This window comes from Silurus aristotelis, assembly GCF_946808225.1.
Source record: "Silurus aristotelis genome assembly, chromosome: 8".
Taxonomy (NCBI): domain Eukaryota; kingdom Metazoa; phylum Chordata; class Actinopteri; order Siluriformes; family Siluridae; genus Silurus; species Silurus aristotelis.
Window position 1 is genome coordinate 27,945,608 of NC_139581.1, and position 22,500 is coordinate 27,968,107.

Genomic DNA, 22,500 nt, shown 5'->3' on the forward strand with positions numbered 1-22,500 from the left:
TTGGCGGTGTATGTGTGTGTGTGTGTGTGTGTGTGTGTGTGTGTGTGTGTGTGTGTGTGTGTGTCTGTGGGCATCCTTGTGGGCCGACATTCCCGAGAATGATCAGCAGTTGACGGTAAAGATGCACGAGCTCAAGCGTGCACGAGATTCTTCCCGAGTTCTTTGCTTGCATATTTGTGTGTGTGTTGTGTATATGTGTGTGTGAAAGCATCTTTGTGGAAAAGTCAGATGAAAGCAAGCCCTCCAAAAAGTTGGTGAATGGAAAGTGAAAGAGAAGGCAAACTGAAACTCCTTACACTGAATGAGACTAGCTTGTTTACAGATTTTCTTTTTTTTTTTTTTTTTTTACATCTGTCGCAGTGTTTACACTTGGACTTATGCCTCGAGTCTCACCCGACACTCTAGTGTTATAATCTGTGATTTTATTTTCTAATAAAACCCACAACCAGCCTTTTCTATAAGCATCCATTCAGGGATACAAGGATTCTTCAGTTTTACAGCACCCCCCGTATTTGGCCTGAATTCTTGATTTTGCACTAGGGATGTTGTAACTTAGTGGTTCGTAGAGGTCGTGAGTTCAAATCCCCGCCACACCAAGTTGCCACTTCTGGGCTGGATAAGGGCATCTGCCAAATGCCGTAAATGTAAATGGATGTAACGGTTCACGTATGCGTACCAAGCCGTTTCAGTACAGGGCATTTGGTTCGGTGCCATGTATCAAATGCTATTCTTTTTACGTGCAGAACACAGTTAAAATCTAAGTTCCCTTATAATCGTATTAAATGGGCTCTGGGCTGTAGCACGCATTGCCCTCTCCAGATCCAAAATGGTGCTTTCCGTGTCTTTAGCCCGACTTTTTCAAATGCATGGACACCAGAGACAGCTGTGTTCATGTATACGACCGCCAGACACTGTTACGGTACAGAAATCATGCAACAACAAATCTGCATGATGATGTACTTAATAACATTTGCGACCTCGGCTACAAAGACCAGGCCCCCAGCCATCGGCATTGCCTGATGCTGGGAGAGGGGATCCAAGTCCATCACCACACGCTCCAAGCAGAAGCCGTGAATGAGCGCAAAAGTACATACACTGCTAGAGACCCCACCTTCAAACCAGAGGACACGTGGCCAACCTGTGGATTTGAATTTGTATGGACATCGAAGTCCAAATATGGTGTGGAGAAAATGCAACACCTTGTGGAATATATGTCATGTAGAACTAATGGTATTTTAAAAGAAATGGGAGGTAATACACTGTATCCTTTTTAATGGCAGGATATAGATTTTTGGGATTATCTTCTGCACAGCAAATGTAAAACTTTAACTACTTGTTCAAGTAGTTCAAGTTTACATTTGCATCACTTCGTCATGCAGTGTAGGAGAGGGGATAGCTTCAGCTTCAGCAAGCCCCAGGCCACTCTTTTAAAAAGAGCAGTAATAATGTCTCTGGACTGCACCCGACTTGAAACCAGCTTTCACACTCCACTGAACATACCAATACATTTAATGCAGTAACACCAACAAATTAGGTACCCCATGCTGGATTAAACAACCCTTGCCCTGACATTGCATGTTTGAAAAAAGGATACAACATTACAAGGTAAACAAACTACGTTAGTGGGTGTGAAGTGCAAAACACAGATAGCATCAAGTAAAATGAGTCCCATAGCACCATGTTAACAAGAACCAGGACCTAGTTGTCAAACTGCAACCCAAACTGAAAGGATTTACAGTTAACAATACCTTAAGTAAAAGATTGTTTGCAGGAATACCTACAGATGAGACCATTTATATATACAACCCCAACCCCTGCTGTCACCATCCCCCCCCCCCCCCCATACCACCTCTGCTAGCTACATGCCAAGTTGGACCAACCACGTTACCCAACAATAAGTGCATCTTAAGAAGAGAGTAGATTTACACTAAGCACTAGACCACCACTTTCAAGAGGACCAGGAGGCAGTCTCTTGTCTGGATTGCACAAGTTGATCCACCCACGTTACTTGAGTAGAAAGCATATAGTTTCAAATGAAAAAGTACCAGACTACCGTTTTCAGGAGGATAAAGGATTGGTTATCTTCATTGCACATCGGGGTCAAAAGGTTCACACTTCACCAATTGTACCAGTACCTACATTATGCTAGTATTTTCTGGAATACCTAAAATAAGTAGCTATTTGCATATACCTCCCATGCTGCCCCTATCCACTGCTGGCTACATGAACTATGCCCCTACAATCAGAAGATGAAATTTAATGGGTCCCAGACCACTGCTTTCAAGAGTACCAGGGACTGGTTGTGTGGACTGCACCCTGGACGTTCACACTAACTGTACCAAAACCTTTAGGTGCAGGAATATTTGTTGCAATACCTACAAGTAAGACGCCAAATTTTCCCCCTTTAACCCTCTGTTTGAAAGAACAACCTTTCTCCACATCACCAAACATTACACAAGTTGATCTAACCATGTCATGAAGTGTAGAAATTGAAATAAGAAGCAGACCATAATATTGAAGATGACCAGAGGTTGGTTGACTAGACCGCACCCTGGAATTCACACCAGTGTTACCATTACCTCTGGTGAAGGAATACTGGCCGAAATACCCCGAAACTTTTGTTGGACAGAACGCCCATTTTAGCATAAAAAAAAAAAAGGACAAAAGGATACAAAAAAAGATAAGTTGAACAATCCAAACTACATGACCCTAAAATAACTGGTTCCAAAAGGACTAGGGGCTGGTTGTCTGGACTGGACGATGTATTTTTTACCAATTCTGTACATTCCAATTTGTTTGTCTTGACAAGCTAATAGCATTTTCTTCTTTCTCAAGAACACATACATGCAGAAAGTTTAAGTGTTGCGAATCTTAAACACTTTTTGCTGCACCAATCCAGACAATAGATTGATGGTATGTGTGTGAATGTCCAACATTCAACTCATACTCATGTTCACGGGTTAATGAAAGCTGTCCCTCCGTCAGCAGCACGCTGGGTCCCTGTCTCTGTTCACACTCCTCTCTTCTGGATTTATCTGTCTTTATAAACAAAGGACAGCTGGCACAAACGAAGGAAGGAGAGGAGGGAGAAGCCGAGACCATCTGTGTCCACATTCATAAAAGGGTGGAGTTCATTATAATAATAATAATAATCATAGTAATACCAATAATAACCCCATCTTATATTAATTAACTGTATTCACACCACCATGACCGAGGAATGACCCCAGGTCATCGTCATGACGAGACCAGACAAGACGAGACTCTCTCTTCGGGGTGAAAGGTCAAAAGGCGATCCAGAGGAGCGACAGCCGATTCTACAGGCGGAAAAAGAGAGATGTTAAAATGCATTGGTTAGCAAGCGGAGTGTAAATTCTCGCTCCATCTGCTCATCCTGTCATATGCGGGTGGAATGGACTCATACTGTGAGTAGAGTTCGTGACCTGTGAATGACCTCACTGTGACCTTGAGGTAGTGTGGGAGAATTTGGCTTTCTTTCTCACCCAGTCTTCATTGTACTATCATTTTTCACCCAAATTTAAAAAGAATTGTTTAAATATTTTTCAGGCTCGTGTTTGATATTTGATAAATTAGTTGCCAGTTTTATGTATAGCAGCTGTTTTAAGACAAAGGAGACATATATTTGGACACTATTTCAGGGGTGTCCAATCTTTTCCACAAAGGCCGGGGTGAGTACACATTTTCATTTCAACCAAACAGGTGCCACACCTAATAGTCCATCTATCTAAACAGCTGGAATCTGGTGTGGCTTGGTGGGGATGAAATCCAGCCCCCACACCGGCCCTTTGGGAAAAAGATTGGACACCCCTGTACTATAGGGACACCTGGGTTGTGGACACCTGACCAAGGTTTGTGGACACCTGACCATAAAAAGTCTCTGGGGGTGCAGTCAGCATTCCAATTCATCCCAAAAGTGTTCAATAGGATTGAGGTTTGAGCTTTATAGCAGGACATCTTCCACTCTAACCCATGGAAAACATATCTTTATAGAGCTGGCTTTGGGGACAGGGGAATTGTCAAACTGCAACAGGTTTGGGTCTTGTAGTTGTGGAGTGAAAATTTCCTGTTACCGCATCCAAAGACATTCTGTGTCCTCGACTTTTTGGTAAGAATATGGGCAGTACCCCAATGGATGGAAAAGTCCTTGTTATGAGTTATGATGAAAATGCATTACCATCACCCCATTGTAACTTGAAAATATTGTAAGTCGAGACATGGCCTAGCCTACTTAGGGGTATGAATGTATAAATATCAGTATGTTCATATATTGTCAATAATTTAACAAATTACAATAAATAATGTAGCAAAACAGAACGATTTATAGTACTATATAAATTACTGTATACAGTAAATATGTATGAGACAGCAGACGCATGAACAAGTGCAAGTGGATTGTGGAACATATACTGCTACGTTTCCTGCCATGTAAAATTAAAAATATTTTAACATTCTTTTCGTTTTGCTAATGTCATCATAAGATTGATGAAGTTGTACCATCGTAACTCAGGGACCATCTGTATATATATATTTATTTCTATGGTATATATAAGAAATTAGCAGTGTGTGTGTATCCGTGTTTACGCTTCTGTTTTCCGAAACTTTTCAAATAAAATAGATTAAGTAGCTTAATTAGTGAATTTTGATCTCGCCGTGAATTCCTAGGGAGTGTGTTTTAAACGTAGTGCGATAAGAATACATCAAAACATGCACGCAAACAAACACATCGGCCCCCTTAAAGCCTGACGCTGTTATCAGGACCCAGCAGCACCGCACACACACATGCCCTCGCACTCAGCCCTCCGACCGGCGCGCTTTAGAGGTACCGGGGTACGTGGTGTTTCAAGGGGGCGCTCGGCAGGGTGCAAGAACGCCGTGGGCGCTCTGTAGGTGCCGTTTGGAACGCAGCCAGGATTCCTGCACTAATAATTGTTCGAAAACGACAAAGCCATGAAACGCCCACGTTCGCAACACACTCGTTCCGATGTTTCCTGTGATGTGGCTCCCTGGAACGATCGTTCGTCTCGAGTTCTGATGATTAATGCCTCATTACGTCCTCCAGCTGTTTGCAGAGGTGTCTGGATGCGATATCTTTTTTTTTTTTTTTTTTTTTTACGCCAAAACACTTCTGGGAAGTTTGAGTTTCCTTTGTAGCATCATGGGAATTCACTATAAAACCAATGGATTTGGCCAAAGTGGTTATGACTGGAGTTACTGTAAAAGTGTGCACACACCCACACACACACACACACATTTATATATACTCAAGGTCATTTACTTAAAACAGCTGGTATATGGTATAATGCAATGTGTGTGTGGTGTGTGTGTGTGTGTGTGTGTGCAGCGGTTACATGTCGTGACCTGTAATTTTGGTTTTGAGTACAGATAAACCATTTTGTGTTTAAATGTGTCTGTGTGAGGACGAACCCTGAGGATCCTGAATATGGGTGATGCTATGTCAGTAGGCGGGGCTTAATCATTCTCAGCACTGTTTGCCACACAGACAAGAGCCAATCAGGGGCATCTGTGAGCTCAGTTATGCATAATAGGCAGAAAGCGTTTTTCTCTTAATAGTTAGACTCTTGAAAATCTTGAATGTGTGTGTGTGTGTGTGTGTGTGTGTGTGTGTGTGTGTGTGTGTGTGTGTGTGTGTGTGTGTGTGTGTGTAGTCTTTGCTATGCAGGCACACTCAACTGAGAAGAGAATCATGATGTATCACTTATGAGTGACAGGCACTTAGGAAGTATAGGTGTGTGTGTGTGTGTGTGTGTGTGTGTGTGTGTGTGTGTGTGTGTGTGTGTGTGTGTGTGAAAGAGAGATGTACACCCCAGCAAGTGACAGCTACTCAGCGCACTCGGCCCTATCCTCCTTTTTATTAGCCTAATTAAAAGACCTGCATTTGTCTCGGGGACAACCGCTCACCACATCGCGGTGTAATTTACCGGCTAGGCATCCATGACGATCCCGTCGCCGTAACGACCGGCCTCTCTGATTGTTTCCCTGACAACAGAATGCATCATCTCCTCGCTCGCATCTAATATCACAGATACACACCCAGAAACGGATGGAACTGTCGCCTATAAAAGCCCATTGTAGCCTTACTGAAGGTAGCTGCCATCAATAAACGTGTCACGGTGCTCCGTGTGTGTGCGTGCATGCACGCATGTGTGTGTGTGATGGATAAAGCAAGTGGTTTAGTGTAAATAGCCCTAATGCCTTATCTCTTATTTAAATGAAGTTCACTTACTTACACTGCCACAGGGCAAATGCTATCTTTCTCCCACACACACACACACACACACACACACACACACACACACACACACACACACACACACACACACACACACACATATACATCCAAGATCTCCAAGAGGGATTTATGTGAGTCTGAGTTGGCTGAAAGGAGATTTGATGGGAATGGAATAGTGTGTGTGTGTGTGTGTGTGTGTGTGTGTGTGTGTGTGTGTGTGTGTGTGTGTGTGTGTATATGTGTGTGATGCACCTGATCAGGCCAGGCTCTCCCGCTCCTGCATCGCCCCTGCCGTTAACAATGGCCCATCCGTTACTGTGCCGACAGGCAGAGTGACAGGCCTATTTGCAGGCCCGGCTGAGCTACTCTTGACTTATTGGATGGCACATGGTCAGGGGCGACGGCCTTGTGACAGCACACACACTTCCATTTGGGTGAGAAATCTGCTTAATTTGGTCAGTGTGTTCAGAGTACTAAAGAGAGGCGTGGCTAGGGTCCTAAATAGATGGACATAAACATAGAGTACGACTAAAATACTGGTGGCTCGTTATTCTGAAACTCCTGAAAATTCCTCATATCACTAATGGATATGTATAGAATACACTGGGACATACATTCATTCCAAAATTTTTGTGCTGCATTTAATTAATATTGTTAATTGTTTTTGGTATTTTCAAATGTTTTGTGCAACTGTAAGGGTTATGCCAAAGAGTTTTTTTATTCTCCTTCCTGGAGAAGAACCACTGGTTTTTGGAGCAAAAAGGAGAATTTGGATAGACATTTTTTCCATCCCCATTTGGGGATGTTGATTTGCCTCACTGCCCTCCCTTTTTAAAGACACTGTTCTGCCTTCCTGTCCTACTGAGAATTTGTACTGCTTCTTTGTCCAGCTGAAGATGTCACTCTGCCTCCCTGCCTTTCTGAGGAAAATGCTCTTCCTCATCCCAGCTGAGGATGTCGCTTTGCTTTCCTGCTCTTACTCTGTCTCCCTGCTCAACTGAGGCAGTTTTCCTTTTCCTGTATGCCCTGCCGAGGACATTGCCCTGCCTCCCTGCCCTACTGAGGATGTTGTTTTGCCTCCATGCCCTGCCGTGGACATTGCCCTGCCTCCGTGCCCTACTGAGGATTTTGTTTTGCCTCCATGCCCTGCCGTGGACATTGCTTTTCCTTCCTGTCCTATTGAGGATGTTTCTCTGCTTCCCTGCTCTATTGCCATGCAGAGGTTGTTGCTTTTCTTTCCTGACCTCCTGAGTATGTTGCTCTTCTTTCCTGCTCTGATGAAGATGTCTCTCTGCCTCCCTGCCTAACTGAGGACGCCACTCTTCTTCCCTGCCCTACTGAGGACGGTGCTCCACTATACTGTCTGGCTCAGGAAGTTGTTTCCCCATCCTACTTGAGGCTCATGACACTTAATTGAGGACATTGCTTTGCAATGCTACTTAACTGTAGATGTTGCTCCACCATCCTGCGTGGTTCCAGATGTAATTAAAATGCTACGTTATTTTGTCTCTATTTTTTTCAGTTGTTCTGTGGCACTAATTGGTGAAAAATAAATGGAATCTGGGCAAATTCTGAGGTTAAAATAATCACAGCCATGCTAATCTATAGTGCAGAGGATAGCATAAAATCTTTAACAATGTCCTAAAACATAAATTGAAGTATGATTGCTAGCTATCTTAAATCAACCGACCGATTGCTTGTTAAGGCTGTCAATCAATTAAAATATGATTAATCTTAAGTTAAAAAGTAAGTTTTTAATACTCTAATCAACATGGTCTTGGACAAATATGCAGGCTTTATGCAAATAAATGTTTATTATTAGACTCAAAATCAAGCATGGAGACAAAATATTCTTGTAAATGTTTTAAAGTAATTATGACATTTTAAATTTCGTAATTCATCAGGACACCGAACGGAACTTTTGCTATGTTTGCACACGGACCATTTTTATTGCCGGATGTGTGCGTCATGGTGGATTTTGGTTCTTGTTTTAAGACTTGGTGCACCAGTAAAACAAATGTTTAGTGATTCAAAATAATCTTTTACTTTTTTTTTTTTTTTATATATCCGAGTCAAGAAAAGACGTCGTGAAGAAATGCGTTGAAGGTTTTAATTTCGCCTCTTTTATATTTATTTAATTATCAACTGAAATCGTGCGTTAATAAAATCAGTGGCGTTAAAATGAATTTGCGTTATTATTGCTTTAATTTTAACAGCTCTATTGCTTGTATGACATAAAATACCTAATGTTTTTTTCTTTTTTTGCACAGTAGTATGCAGAAAGTGTTTGTGTGTGATCTCCCAAAAAAAAAAACACAGCGAGAGAGAGAGAGAGAGAGAGAGAGAGAGAGAGAAAGAAAATAAGAAAGAAATGAAGACATATGTGATAAACCAACTCAATACCCAATTCATCAGACCGAAACGAGGGTATTGAAAACTTTCCGTAACAAGGAGACGTGGAAAGAGAGAGAGAGAGAGAGAGAGAGATAGAGATGGAGAGATAGAGAGAGAGTAGTGAGGAAAAGACTTGTTTTTAGAGTAAACCTCCAGATTTGTGTGAGAACCACACAGGAATGTTTTCCTCTCGCGGATGGCTGACACTCGTGCACACGCGCACACACACACACACACACACACACACATACACACACACACACACACACACACACACACACACGAGATCTCAGACGGGACATCCAGATTTACAGAGGTGTCAAAGATTTCATGTCCGAAGCTCTCTTGGGTCGTCTCCCACATTCTCTCCGTTTTTTAAATACATCTCTCTCCATCTCTCCATCCCTCCCTCCTTCCCTCCATTCCCTGTTTCTCTCTTTCAGATCGGAGCTGAGAAAGAAAACAGGCCCATGACTCTGCGGCCGACACGGTGGCTGAAAAAGAAAAACACTGAGCCAGAGAGCAAGTAAGTGAGTGAGAGAGAGAGAGAGAGAGAGAGAGAGAGAGAGAGAGAGAGAGAGAGAGAGAGAGAGAGAGAGAGAGAGACGCAAAAAAAAAAGACAGATGGATTCTTCTCATCCTCCCTCAGTCATGCTGAAGTGCTTTAAATTCATGCTCTTCTCAACTTGGTCATTTTAAAGTATAATTTTTTGGGAAAAATTTATTTAACTATAATTTAACTGTTTAACTTTAATAAAAATAAAAGATATAAATATATAATTTTTATTTAATTCATTCCCAGAAATCCCTCTCATAAAATCTTTTTATAAAATTTAATAAATCAAAAAATACTTTTTTCTTTTTTTTTTTCAACCCAGATTTTTTTTCAGGTCAAAATGTCCCGTACAAAATCTAGATTTTTTAAAATATTTTTTTTAGGTTTATTAGTTAAAGCGAGCCAAGCACAACAAGAATCATGTTCGAAAAATACATTTCTGCACCGTTCTGCATGTAGTAAAACATTTTAATGGGTTATTTTGGCCTGAGAATGAAAAAAGAAAATAAGAGGCCGGGCCCCCCCCTTTTTTTTTTTTCAGAACTTCACTAGTCAAATGGCAGGAGATGAAAAAAAAAAAAAAAAGCTGACATGCTGTAATGGGTTTTATGAGAACCTCAGGTTCAGTTCGGTTTCTCTTCTTCAAATCAGTTTCATGAACTTTGGCTGATTGAGAGACACTTGACACTTTGGCGGTGTGGCCAAAAGTATTGGGACATCCGACATCCAGCCATATACGGTTCTTCCTCAATCTGTTACCGCAAAGTTGAAAGCACACAATTTTATATGTTATCTTTGGACACGCTAGCGTGAAATTTTCCATTTTTAAAGTAGGAGACCAAAATTTATGGTATTTTGTCAAAACTGAAAGTAATTTACCTCAGAAAGTATTGGTTTAATTGAAAATCAATGTGATATGGACAAATTCTAAGGTAAATTAGCATGGCCATGCTAATCTACAGTGCTGAGGCTAGCATAAAGTTTCTTAGCAGCATCCTAAAATGTAAACAAAACGACGTACGACTGCAAGCGAGCTAAACCCACCTGATCGATTGCATATGTGACATTATATGACAAATAATTTTTTTTGTTTTTTTAGTACAGTAGAATGCAGCAACTGTAAGAAACGGTGTGTGAGTGTGTGAGTTTGCAGTTTGAATGTTTTAATATTATTGAAATGTGCGGTGTGGCCGAAAGTCTTGGGACAATCGACTTTTCCAGCCATCTTCCACTAACTGTTACCACAGAACTGGAGGCGCACAATAGTATCGGATGCACTAGCATTAAATTTGGACAAAGCCAGCTCCATGAAGCAAATATCTCCATAGGAACTTGTCGAACTTTTTATAAGAGCAAAAAAATATGTGGAAATAGGATGTTCAGAAAGGAGTACATACCAAATATTTTGCACAAGAGGAATTCATTTGACGTTGAGGCAGCAGGCTAATAATAATGAATTACCAATGCTGCTTTATTTAAAGGGTTTTGTGTCCATTGGCGTTCGCTCTCACACCCTCGGTTCTTGGCTCATCTCGAGGAGACCCGAGTGTCTCGTGTGTCTGGCGCAGACTGGCAAGCCATCAGTAACCTTCCTTAAACCTTCACCCCCGAGTTGCAAAAAAGAAACCCACAAAGGGTTGTTTTTTTTTTCTGTCCCCTGCAGGCAGAGACCAAGCTTTACAGGAAGTTGGTGCTGATGATTTATGGTTGTGTGTCCTGGGTGGCAGCTGGCCCACGTCCCGGCGTCAATCAACCCGGGTCCGAGAGCACCGGCCAATGGCGTAGCTTCCACTGCTTATTCGATTTTTTTTTAAACGCCTACAATGGCCATCATTAGGAGAGAGAGAGGATGGGAAGAGGGGAGTTGCTACGGCGGAAAGGAAGAAAAGAGAAAGAGAGAAAAAGAGAGATAGAGAACAATCAGGAGACGAGAGAAGATGGATGGTGCTCTGGCCTGTTTTTCACAGGGAAGCCCTTAAGCTCTCTCCACAAACACACACACACACAGAATACCATTTCTTTCTTTCTTTCTTTCTTTCTTTCTTTCTTTCTTTCTTTCTTTCTTTCTTTCTTTCTTTCTTTCTTTCTTTCTTTCTTTCTTTCTTTCGCTATATTTCTTCCATCTATCTTTTTTACTCTCTTTGTCTCATGAACTGTGGCTAGAACAATATTGCATGAAGCAAATATTGGAAGAAACCGTGTGTGTGTGTGTGTGTGTGTGTGTGTGTGTGTGTGTGTGTGTGTGTGTGTGTGTGTGTGTGTGTTTGTGTGTGTTTTGAGATTAAATGATCGAGCAAGATGCTAATGTGTTAGGACCTTAGATGGCTTCCGCTGCCTGGCTCCATCAGCTCAAACATAAGGCCGAGTCCAACATGGAAACCGCGGAAAAGTGCCGGCAAACCCCACATGTTGGATCGATGCAGACGTGACGAACAAGAGTGAGGCAATCTACCTAAGGTTCTAAACGAACTTGATGACATCATTTCTATGGAAACTGACCATTCTGAACGACTCACATCCTTACCTTTACTAACGAATGCTCTCAGCAACGTATGAGCCCCAGCCCCAGGGTGTTAAGCGACACACGTATTTTTTGGCAAGTTTTCCCATAACGTCGTTTTTAGATTTTTGGATGCAGTAGCATACAATTTTCCTTGTACTTAAACTAGAAGATCCAAACCTGTTCCAGCATAACAATAGCCATGTGCACAAACTCTTGATGTCACCCAAATGAGGATGCGTTCCCCTTTTGAGTCTGGTTCCTCTCAAGGTTTCTTCATTACATCTAAGGGAGTTTTTCCTTGCCACAGTCGCCATGGCTGCTCATCAGGAATAAATGCACACCATTCACCTTGACTGTTGATTTCTGTGAAGCTGCTTTGAGACAATGTCTGTTGTAAAAAGCGCTATACAAATAAACTTGATTTGACTTGACTTGACAAAGCCAGCTCAATGAAGATATGGTCTGTGTGGGTTGGAAGATAAAGAAGATCTTGAGTAGCCTGCTATAGAGCTTTGACCTCAGCCCTATAGAACACCTTTGAGTTGAATTGAGGAATGTCCAGGGCTTATTAGAGAATATTGCACACACAGATACACACACACACACACACACACACACACACACACACACACACACACACACACACACACACACACACTGCAGCTAAATGTTCCTGTATTAAATCAAGACATTTTTACACACAAATCCGAAGTTACACAAATGAGGCCCATGCGTTTTGTATTAGAATGGGTGTTAATGATTTACGGGCCTCAATAAGCTTGACAAGTCTCTTTGTGTGTGTGTGTGTGTGTGTGTGTGTGTGTGTGTGTGTGTGTGTGTGTGTGTGTGTGTGTGTGTGTGTGTGTGTGTGTGTACACGTGCACATGTGTGTTATTATTCCATAACAGGCTAATACGAGCCACATGACAGTAACTCTTAAAAAGTCATTTGAATACACACACTAAGTTCACACACACACACACACACACACACACATACAAACTTTCTGCTCTTTGTCAATGCCATGACTCCATAAACTGCCGCATTTTGTGTGTGTGTGTGTGTGTGTGTGTGTGTTTGTGTGTGTGTATGTGTGAACTTAGTCCTCAGCATGATAATGAGGCTCAAACAGGCATTTTGCCACGAGAGTCATGTGTAAAGAGAGAGAAAGATAGAAAAAGAGAGAGAGAGAAGGAGAAGGGATGAGAGCCCCTAGGTTCTGGCGAATGTATAGCTCTCTATTTTCTCTCTGTCTGTATGTCTCTCTCTCGCTCTCTTTCTCTCTTTTTCTTCCTCTCTGTCTGTCCTTCTCTCAGCAGGTAATGATGCAAGGGTAGCTTTTGTTAAGTCACCATGAATGAGCGAAGTATTCCACAAGAGGGGGTTTGTGTGTGTGTGTGTGTGTGTGTGTGTGTGTGTGTGTGTGTGTGTGTGTGTGTGTGTGTGTGTGTGTGTGTGCTCCAGATTACAGCTCTAGAGGTTATGACCACAAAGGTCTATATTAGCGGTGCCTCTGTATTAGCTACTAATAGTACTTAGTTACAATTGCGATTAAAAAGACGTGTGTGTGTGTGTGTGTGTGTTTTTGTCTGTCTGTCTCACTGCCTCATGAGTCATTGTCGTTACTGCCATGTTTTATAGAGTGTGGTTCAGGGGAACTGCAGCCAGGTGTTCACTTAGTTGCAGTGGTGGAAACCCACCATTATTTACCATATCTGCCATTTAACTCAGCCCATGTCTGCTGTTCTATAAGTGATGCATACACATCACTCCCACTCCCACATCCACTTCCACATTCACATCCACACTCATCCACACTTCCACATTCACATCCACTGCCTCATTCATATTCACATCCATTCCCTCATTCACATCCACACTCATACCCACTCCCACATTCACATTCATTCCCTAATCCACTGCCACAGTCACATCCACACTCACACCCACTCCCTCTATCACATCCACTCCCACTTTCACATCCACACTCACACCCACTCCCACAATCACATCCAATCCCACATTCACATCAACACTCACACCCACTCCCACATTCACTCCCTCAGCCATTGCCACATCCACATCCATGCCCTAATTCACATCCACACTCATACCCACTTCCACTCCCACATCAACATTCACTCCCACAGCACATCCACATCCACTTTAATTTAAATATCCACTCCCACATCCCTATAAATATTTACATGCACTCCTACATTCACATCCGCTTCCACTTCCACATCCATATCTTTATCCACTCCCACATCCACTTCCAAATCCACTTTCACATCCACTCCCACATCTACATCTATAACACCTCCTTGATAAGGAATTAATTTGGAAAGTCAGGAAACATTTTGTCCATTAAAACCAAATCAACATGGCCACCAACATCAACAAAACAAAAATTAGAATGCACCAGGGCTCCCTTCGACCAGCCCGAATGCTACACATGTGGGTAAAAAGTCACACCCTCCTGCTGATATTGTCCTAACAGAGAATGAGAGAGAAAAAAAAAACAGGAGAGAACGGATCCATATTTAAAGCTGGTCCTCAAAAAAAAATTCTTATTGTATAAAATCAGCCACCTGTCTCCGTTTGTCTCCGTCTCCTGTCCTCCTGTCTGTCGGCCTGAATACGCAAGTGTGATGGGTCATAAACCCACATGCAAGCATCTTAGAAAAAAACCTGTGTGAATGGTGTGTGGGTGCACATGTGTGTGAGGTCAGCGGAGCTGTGTCTCCGAGACAGGGATTAATCCTCCTTTGCGCTCGGCTGAAAAAACGACCGGGGACAGAGAGGAGGAATACATCAGGGCCGAAGAATAAGGGAGGGGACAAGAGGATGAATATTTCCGTGCGAGAGTGACAGATCCGGCGAGCGATAGAGAACGCCGGAGTGACAGACAGAAGGCTGGAGAGACAGAGAGATAGAGGAGAGAGGAGTGTAGACAGGGGCAGGCAGACTGAGGAACCCTAATCCTTTACTTCTATTCAAATACGCTCTTAATCTCTGAGCAGGTCTGCACACCCACACACACACACACACACACACACACACACACACACACACACACACACACACACACACACACACACACACAACACACATATACAGAGTTAATCTCTGACAATGTCTGAAGCTAGAAAGGTTCACAAAAGGCCTCCCAACACACACACACACACACACATATACACACACATACACTCTACAACCTCTTTCCAGATCCAGACTTCCCACACATTCCACTGTCCATCCTTTTGAGTTCCAAATGTTATAAAGTCTCTTCCACTTCCTGAACTGTAACTCAGTGAAACATGGGGGTGGTAGTATCAGTGGCCTAGTGACCTGCAACTGTTATTTTGAGCAAAATACAGTATAATCGAGGGTTTGTTTTATTTATTTTTGCCCTTGTCAGAAGTAAGAAATTCTGAGTATTAGCCTGGAAAACAGAGCCTTCGGTTCATTGGATGTCTTCCAAATTTCATGACGACCTGTGTTACATGGTTCGGGGTGGATCTTGAGTGGCCTGCTATAGAGATCGGACCTTAACTCTTTTAAAATTAATTGAAACCCTCAATGCACCCCAGGCCTCCTCACTTCACCTACATTAAGACTTGACTTTACGTACCCTCCCTGTGGCTCCAAAACATCGTAGAACACCTTTCCAGAAGGAGTTTGCTCAGGAGACAGCAATTATGTACTGTGATGTCTCTCCAAGAATCTAATAGTTCAGGTCCCCACAAAAACTTTGTCCATAGGCTGTATATCTCCTTTCAAAGCTTCAAGTTTTACCTATATAAGGACCTGATTTTCTAAATGCCCCTTGTGGCTGAAATCTCCATAATCCACTCCACACTCCAAAATCTAGTGGAACATCTTCACAGAAGAATCTAATACTCAGGTCCCCACAAAACCCTTTGTTCCTTTGTGGGTGTATCTAAACCAAACTAAATCAATGTTAAATCATTGTACATGAACACAAACTCTGACAAAAAATCGTGAGCTACGTCTTGACATCATAAACACATTTTATATACCTGTTTGTATATATAGGGGTGTGTGTGTGTGTGTGTGTGTGTGTGTGTGTGTGTGTGTGTGTGTGTGTGTGTGTGTGTGTGTGTGTGTGTGAGAGAGAGAGAGAGAGAGAGAGAGAGAGAGAGAAAGGTTCTTGGTTTATTTACTGAAGTCATCTCGACTCATAACTCAGTGGCCCTGTAGTCATAAAGCACTCATACCATAATTCACACACACACACACACACACACACACACACACACACACACACACACACACACACACACACACACACACACACACACTCTCTCTCTGAACGAATATGGTTTAAATTTATGATGATGGTGCAGAAAGCTGGTGGCCTGTCTGTGAAAAGTTCCTTCCAAGTGTGTCACTGTAATCAACACACACACACACACACACACACACACATACACACACACACACACACACACACACACACACATATATATACAAACTGAGAGAGTGAGCGAAATTCCCACAGCATATGCATACACACTAATTCTTTCGGCTCGACCGTCTGTCACGGTGACACGTTCGCGCATACGCTCTCCATCACAGGCGTCCAGATGGACGTGAGCTTTATCGCTCCCTGGGCCGCTGACATCACCCGTCCACGCCGGCAGAATTGATGATGAAAGCAAACAGATCTATCTCAAGTTACATTTACCAAATCAATTTTATTTTAACAGCCTCTTGCATATTGGCATATTGACGACTGCTTGCGCCAAGAGGGGACAGAGGGAGATGGAGAGAGGGAGCGAGGGAAGAGAGGGTGCAAAGGAGTAGATGAGGAAGACTGAGAGAGGAGTGAGTGGAGAGAGGGAGACAGTGGAGCAAGGAAGCAGAGGAGACAGAGTGAGAGATGGAGAGGGAGAGAGAGAGAGAGAGAGAGAGAGAGAGAGAGAGAGAAAGGAAGAGAGAGATGGAGTAAGGGAAGAGAGGGTACAAGAAGAGACAGTCCAGAGTGGAAGACATAAGAGCAAGGAAGCAGAGGAGACAGACTGAGAGAGACACAGAGAGAGAGAGAGATGGAGAGACAGAGAGAAAGGAAGAGAGAAAAGGAGCGAGATGGAGTAAGGGAAGAGAGGGTACAAGAAAAGACAGTCCAGAGTGGGAGACATTGGAGCAATGAAGTTGAGGAGACAGACTGAAAGAGACACAAAGAAAGAGAGAGTTAAGAGAGAAAGGGAGAAAGATAAGGAAAGAGTTGTGACTGGAAAAGAAGAAGTGATGGAAGAGAGGGTACAAGGGGAGCAAGTCCAGAGAGGGAGACAGAGAAAAAGACAGAGAGAGAGATGGAGAGAAAGAAATATAGAAAGAGAAAAGGAGAGAGGGAGCAAGGAAATATAGGGTACATGGAGAGCAAGTCGTGAGAGGAAGAGATGACGAGACAGTTTAAATGAGAGTCGAGAGAGGGATTGAGGGAAGAAACGGTACGAGGGGAACAACTTCAGAGAAGGTGACAAGGAAGCAAGGGAGTGGAGGAGTGACAAAGACAAAGAGAAAGAATGCAAAGAGAGATAGTTGAAAGACAAAAAGTTGGGAGCAAGAGGGCAGAAAACCAAGACTCAGAAAGACACAGATAAAAAGAGAGATGGAGAGAAAGAAAAAAAAAGAAGGAAAGAGTTGTGACAGGGAAAGCTAGGAACAGAGAGCAAAGAAGACAGGGGGAGACACTGAGAAAAAGAGAGTGCAAAAGAAAAAAGTCGAGAGAGGGGGAGAGGGGAACAAGGGAGCCGAGAAGTTAGATCAAGAGAGATAGGAAGAAAGAGTAGGAGATAGAGGGAGCAAAGTAATAAAGAGGTTTAAGGGAAAGAAGCCGAGAGAGTGAGAGAAGGGAGCAAGTGTGCATAGAAACGACAGAAAAGAAGAGAGAGAGAGCGAGAAAAGAAAGGGTGCAAGAAAGAGGGTATGAGGGGAGAAAGAGAAGAGCAGGAATGAGGGGAGCAAGGGAGCATCGAAGGAAGTTTAAGAGAGACACAAAAACAGAGAAAGTGAGAAAGAAAGAAAGAAAGAAAGAAAGAAAGAAAGAAAGAAAGAAAGAAAGAAAGAAAGAAAGAAAGAAAGAAAGAAAGAAAGAAAAAAAGAAAGAAAGAAAAAGAGGGAGAAAGGGAAGGGAGGATTTGTGCGAGAGAGTCTGAAAAGGGGAGCAAGGGAGAAAGAGAAGGAAGACTGCAAGAAACAAAAAGATACAGGTAGAGCGAGAGGGATGGAGAGAGAAAAATAAAAGGAGGGAGACAAGGAGGGAGAGAGAGAGGGAGGGAGGGGATGGTTAATAGCGCTTGCCATATTTAATGCGCCGATGTCATCGTTGAATCTCCTCTCTGAATAATGCGGCACTTCATCATAAATTCTTTACAAGTTATTTACTTAATGGAGAGAGTTATGGCCTGCTGACAGCCAGCTAATTAAACATAGTGATACAGTGCAGCCCGCCTCCATGTCATCCTCTCCCCATTCCTCTCTCCCTCTTTCTATCCCCATCCCTCTCTCCTTCTCTCTCTGTCTTACACACACAAACACATCTCTCGTTCCCACACAGACTTATTGCACTTATTGTCATTAAAATAGGTTTCACAGTGTCTCATCAACTTTCCCTGTCTTGCAGGTACACACACACACACACCTCACTTTTGCTGTCTTTCTGTCTTTCCTTCTCTTTGAAATACACATAATCTCTCTCTCTTTCTCTCACTCTTTCGCTCTACAGTATTTTTTTTGAAATACACATCGTTCAAATGTGCAATTTATTACTGTTGTATTAAAATTCATGATACCCTACTTTTTTTCACTTTTTTTCAAGAGAGAGAGAGAGAGAGAGAGAGAGAGAGAGAGAGAGAGAGAGAGAGAGAGAGAGAGAGAGAGAGAACGAAGGTAAAAAAAAAGAAAGAAAAGAAATGTAAGCACAATTCATATAAATCTACTAATGGTGAGACAGAGACTTTTTTCAATCATATTAAACGCCAACGTTTGCCTACGCAGGATTTCTGCTTGCTACAGATTTATCGCTTGGAAAAAAAAAATCGCCCATTGTGTAAATGACTTCGGTAAGAACGCGCCGTGTAAAGAATGAAGCAATTTAAATATCCAAAAAGTGATACCAAAGGGCTTCTCCCATTGGCGCCGTGGCTCTGCGTATCAGTCGGTGGCTTCGGGATAATGATTTTCTCTTACAATTCACACAATGACGATTTGGAATCTTCAATTAGCCTGATACCCCTGCAGCGACCCTTCAGGCCAGGCCAAATTAGTCTACGTTGACCCTGCCCAAGACTCCTCTCGACCTTTCACCTTGTCTTGTGACCCTGGCTTTGATTAAGAGCACTGGCCGCCTGGTGTCTGACAGACAGCGTTGGACCCGGCGGGGGCCGAGGGGGTGGTAATACATTTTAACGTGGTTAAAGGACGTATTTACGAGCTCGGGTTTGAATCGAGCTGCCCTGCTATGTCATGATGTCACCCGGACAGGTTTACACACGGAAACCATATCGAGATTCAGCCAATAGATGGACACGTGGACAAGTGAAAGGAGGCTGGTGGCTATAGAGGCAGAGGGAATACGTTTACAATGCTGGTAAAAAACTAAGGAAAAGATCATGCATCCTTCTTATAGACATGGTTTCCAAGAGCAACATATGGTCTGGGACAGGGGTCATCAAATATATTTCAGTGGCTTGCCTCAAGCATTTAGTGACCTTCTGGAGCAGATCACATGCTCTGGTGCAGCCAGTCAAATGCATTCAATGTGTGTAAAATACAGTAATACCTCGGTACTCGTGCGGTGGACCTCATCAAATTCGGTACTCATCATGTTTTCAACGGAAAAATGTTTCGCCGCTGGTCGCATGCTCAGAACTTACAACTCTCGCGATGAAACTCAAGAGCGCTCCAGTCTTGCAGTAAAACACATGCATGAAGAGTCCCATGTTAACTAGTGAACATTGCCATAGCATTCTCTTTTGTGCTTTCTGTGCAATTTAAGACTAAATCATAGGTCCTAAAGTGGTTACATATGCTACCATCAGGTACTCGTCAGTTCCAGCACTCGTCAAGAGTTCCGGAACAAATTACCAATGAGTACCGAGGTATTACGGTATGCAGTCCAAAAGCAGCTCATCACAAACTTAAAGCAAAGACTTGACATTAATGGCCTTTGGTTATAACCCTTATCCAGAGCAACGATGATATCATTTATACAACTGAGCAGTTAGGTGTTAAGGGCATTGTTTAAGGGCCCAGCGGTGGAAATTTGGTAATGCTTGGATTTGAACACAGGACTGATCAGAAGTCCAACCTTTTAAACACTTCCTTTAGTTCTAGCATTTTATATACATTTGCATTAAATTGACCCTCCTTGGTCATTGACTACTGAGCAGATGATTGATGAATCTTTGGGGCTCCTAAATGATTCATCAGACTAGCTTTCCTACCATTGTCTGAAGACCATGTGTTAGCAACCCAATGATACCAAAACCATCCATAGCCAGAAAACTTTATTACCTTAAATTACCTAAAAGCATTTCATAACTGAGAGAAGAGGTAGCAATATTATTTGGAATGTATCAAGAAACCTTGTTAGCTTGTTTATGAAATATCATAAAAATCCATACATTTAAGAACAATTTCTTTTGGAAATAGATTAGAAAATGGAGCAAAGAGCAAATTAGGGTGGTATAAATTGTAGCTTTTCTTAATAGCAAACAAACAAAAAAAACCTTCAAGATTGTCAAATGCTTGTATTTTTAATATACAATATTAGGTCCTACCTCCCAGATCTGCCGACGACAATTGCCCTCAAAGGGTCCAAACTCCTCTCCGACCTCCAACCTCCTCTTGCTCCAGACGCCAATGCTGCCAGCTGAAACGCTTGACTCGCGCAGCTCAAAGTCTGGGGATGGCGATGGTGCTGCCTCCTCATCGTCCAGGTACACAGATGTGTGAAAGGCGTTTTTGAAGCAAGAAGAGTCGACTGTAGAGCTTCTTTCATATAATACACTTGAAGAGTGGATGTTGTTTGAGGTGATTAATGGGCTGGGGTCTCCTTCAGAAGCTCTCCCGGCTTCCTCCAGGACACCGGAGGGGAAAAGGGAGAAGTCACCTTCATCACCTGTAATGGAGAAGATCATTTTTAACAATTATGCCTTCAGGATTGTTGGGTTTGGGACACAGGGTCAAAGATGTCTGTTGATTTGGCGAGTGCAAGTTGAAAACACGTGTAAAGAAACAAAAGGTGATAAGGATTAAATTTGTTAGGAGATATGGCCTCTGGATTAGGGCCATACAGACAACCCACCCACACACATTCGTATCTCTGCCAACTCAACAAGAGCTACAGTTTGTCCATGAGTGCTAAGTGCTAAAGCAGTGTGGTCCCATATGGAAAAAATATACATAGCTCCAAACAAAGGTATTTGACCACCAGTTAAACAAACACGAGGAAGAGGAAAGTAGTTAATGTCTGTAATAAGAGTGTGAGTGACTAGCTGAGAGCAAGCCTGCTGATTGTGTCCTCTTGGTACACCCTGTTAAACACCCCCTAAGGAGCCTGAGCCAAACATTTGGCAAGGGAATCCCCGATGGGAAGATTGAATTGCCTTGAATGTTGCCTGAATTGTATGGCTCCCAACACTCACACTTCCTTTTTAAAAAAAACATTTTCCATCCATCCCTCGTGACAGGAAATCGAAGCGAAAACAGCGGACGTTTCAGGTTAATTGAGAATAGAGAAAAGAGGACGTTGTCTGTGACCTATAACCCTGTCCTTGGTTTGGAAAGGAAGAGCAGCACGTGGATGATGACAGTGTTTTGCTACTGTGTTTGAGTTACTGTCTCCAACGTAGCACCATGATTGCTGTCCTGACACTTGGTATTTAGTCAGCCAGAAAGCAAGGCGTTTCAAACACATGAACGTTTGCTTGACCAGTAGTAATATACACTAATACCTCGGTACCCATCGGCTGCAGAACTTGTCAAATTTGGTACTCGTTATGTTTTGACAACTGAAAAATGTTTTGGTACACGTCGCATGCTCAAAACTCGCCTAAAATCTCGATAAAACTCGTGAGCGCTTTAGTCTCGTGGTAAAACAGATGCATGAAGGGTCTCATGTTAGTTTTAATTCTTTATACAGTACAGCACTACATAAAAAAAACTTGTCGAGTACAAAGGTATTACTGTAATAATATCGAGGGCAGCTAATTTTGCTGTCTCAGTGTGGCCAAAGTTAACCAAACACAAGGCAGTTGGGTAATGCTCACATTAATTAGCATGTGCTTGGTAGGTCATGAAAGCTTGTGCAGATTTTAACAATTTTCCCTGACAATTTTCTAAAGTATTAACACCAAGTTAGTCTAACAACCCATATTATGAGGAGAGCATAGTGGCCATATGAACAAATCATGCTGACAGAAGAAATTACCTCCAGCTCACTCTGCCGAATGTAGTTGTCTAATTTATGGCTTCAGCAGGCGTCATTATCTTTAATAACAGGTCTATCAATAGACAGGATTTTCCTAGTATAATCCAACAGGAAGAACATGTGTTGCAACCTGGCCTGTTATTTAATTCAAGCACAGTTTTATTGGGGCTCATCTTGTCCGCTGTGACAAGTACTAATCACCTCAACCAGCTTAACACACTTGTAGCTAACCTACTGCGCGTAGGCCAGAGTGAAGCTCGCATGCTGTGGTTAGTACGCTGTGGTTAACAGGATGTGACAGGTAGTGGTGAGTG

The 22,500-nt window shown here is 42.6% G+C and overlaps 1 protein-coding gene across 11 annotated transcripts in view; it reads right to left on the reverse strand.

Moving 5' to 3' along the window:
• Window positions 1-22,500, reverse strand: part of mecom (MDS1 and EVI1 complex locus) — a 154,980-nt gene that overhangs the window by 76,404 nt on the left and 56,076 nt on the right. For all 11 annotated transcript variants that reach the window (XM_083548993.1, XM_083548987.1, XM_083548998.1 and 8 more), the window contains exon 2: window positions 20,535-20,875. In XM_083548993.1, the coding sequence (XP_083405119.1) occupies window positions 20,535-20,875 (341 nt within the window). The remainder of the gene's footprint in view (window positions 1-20,534; window positions 20,876-22,500) is intronic.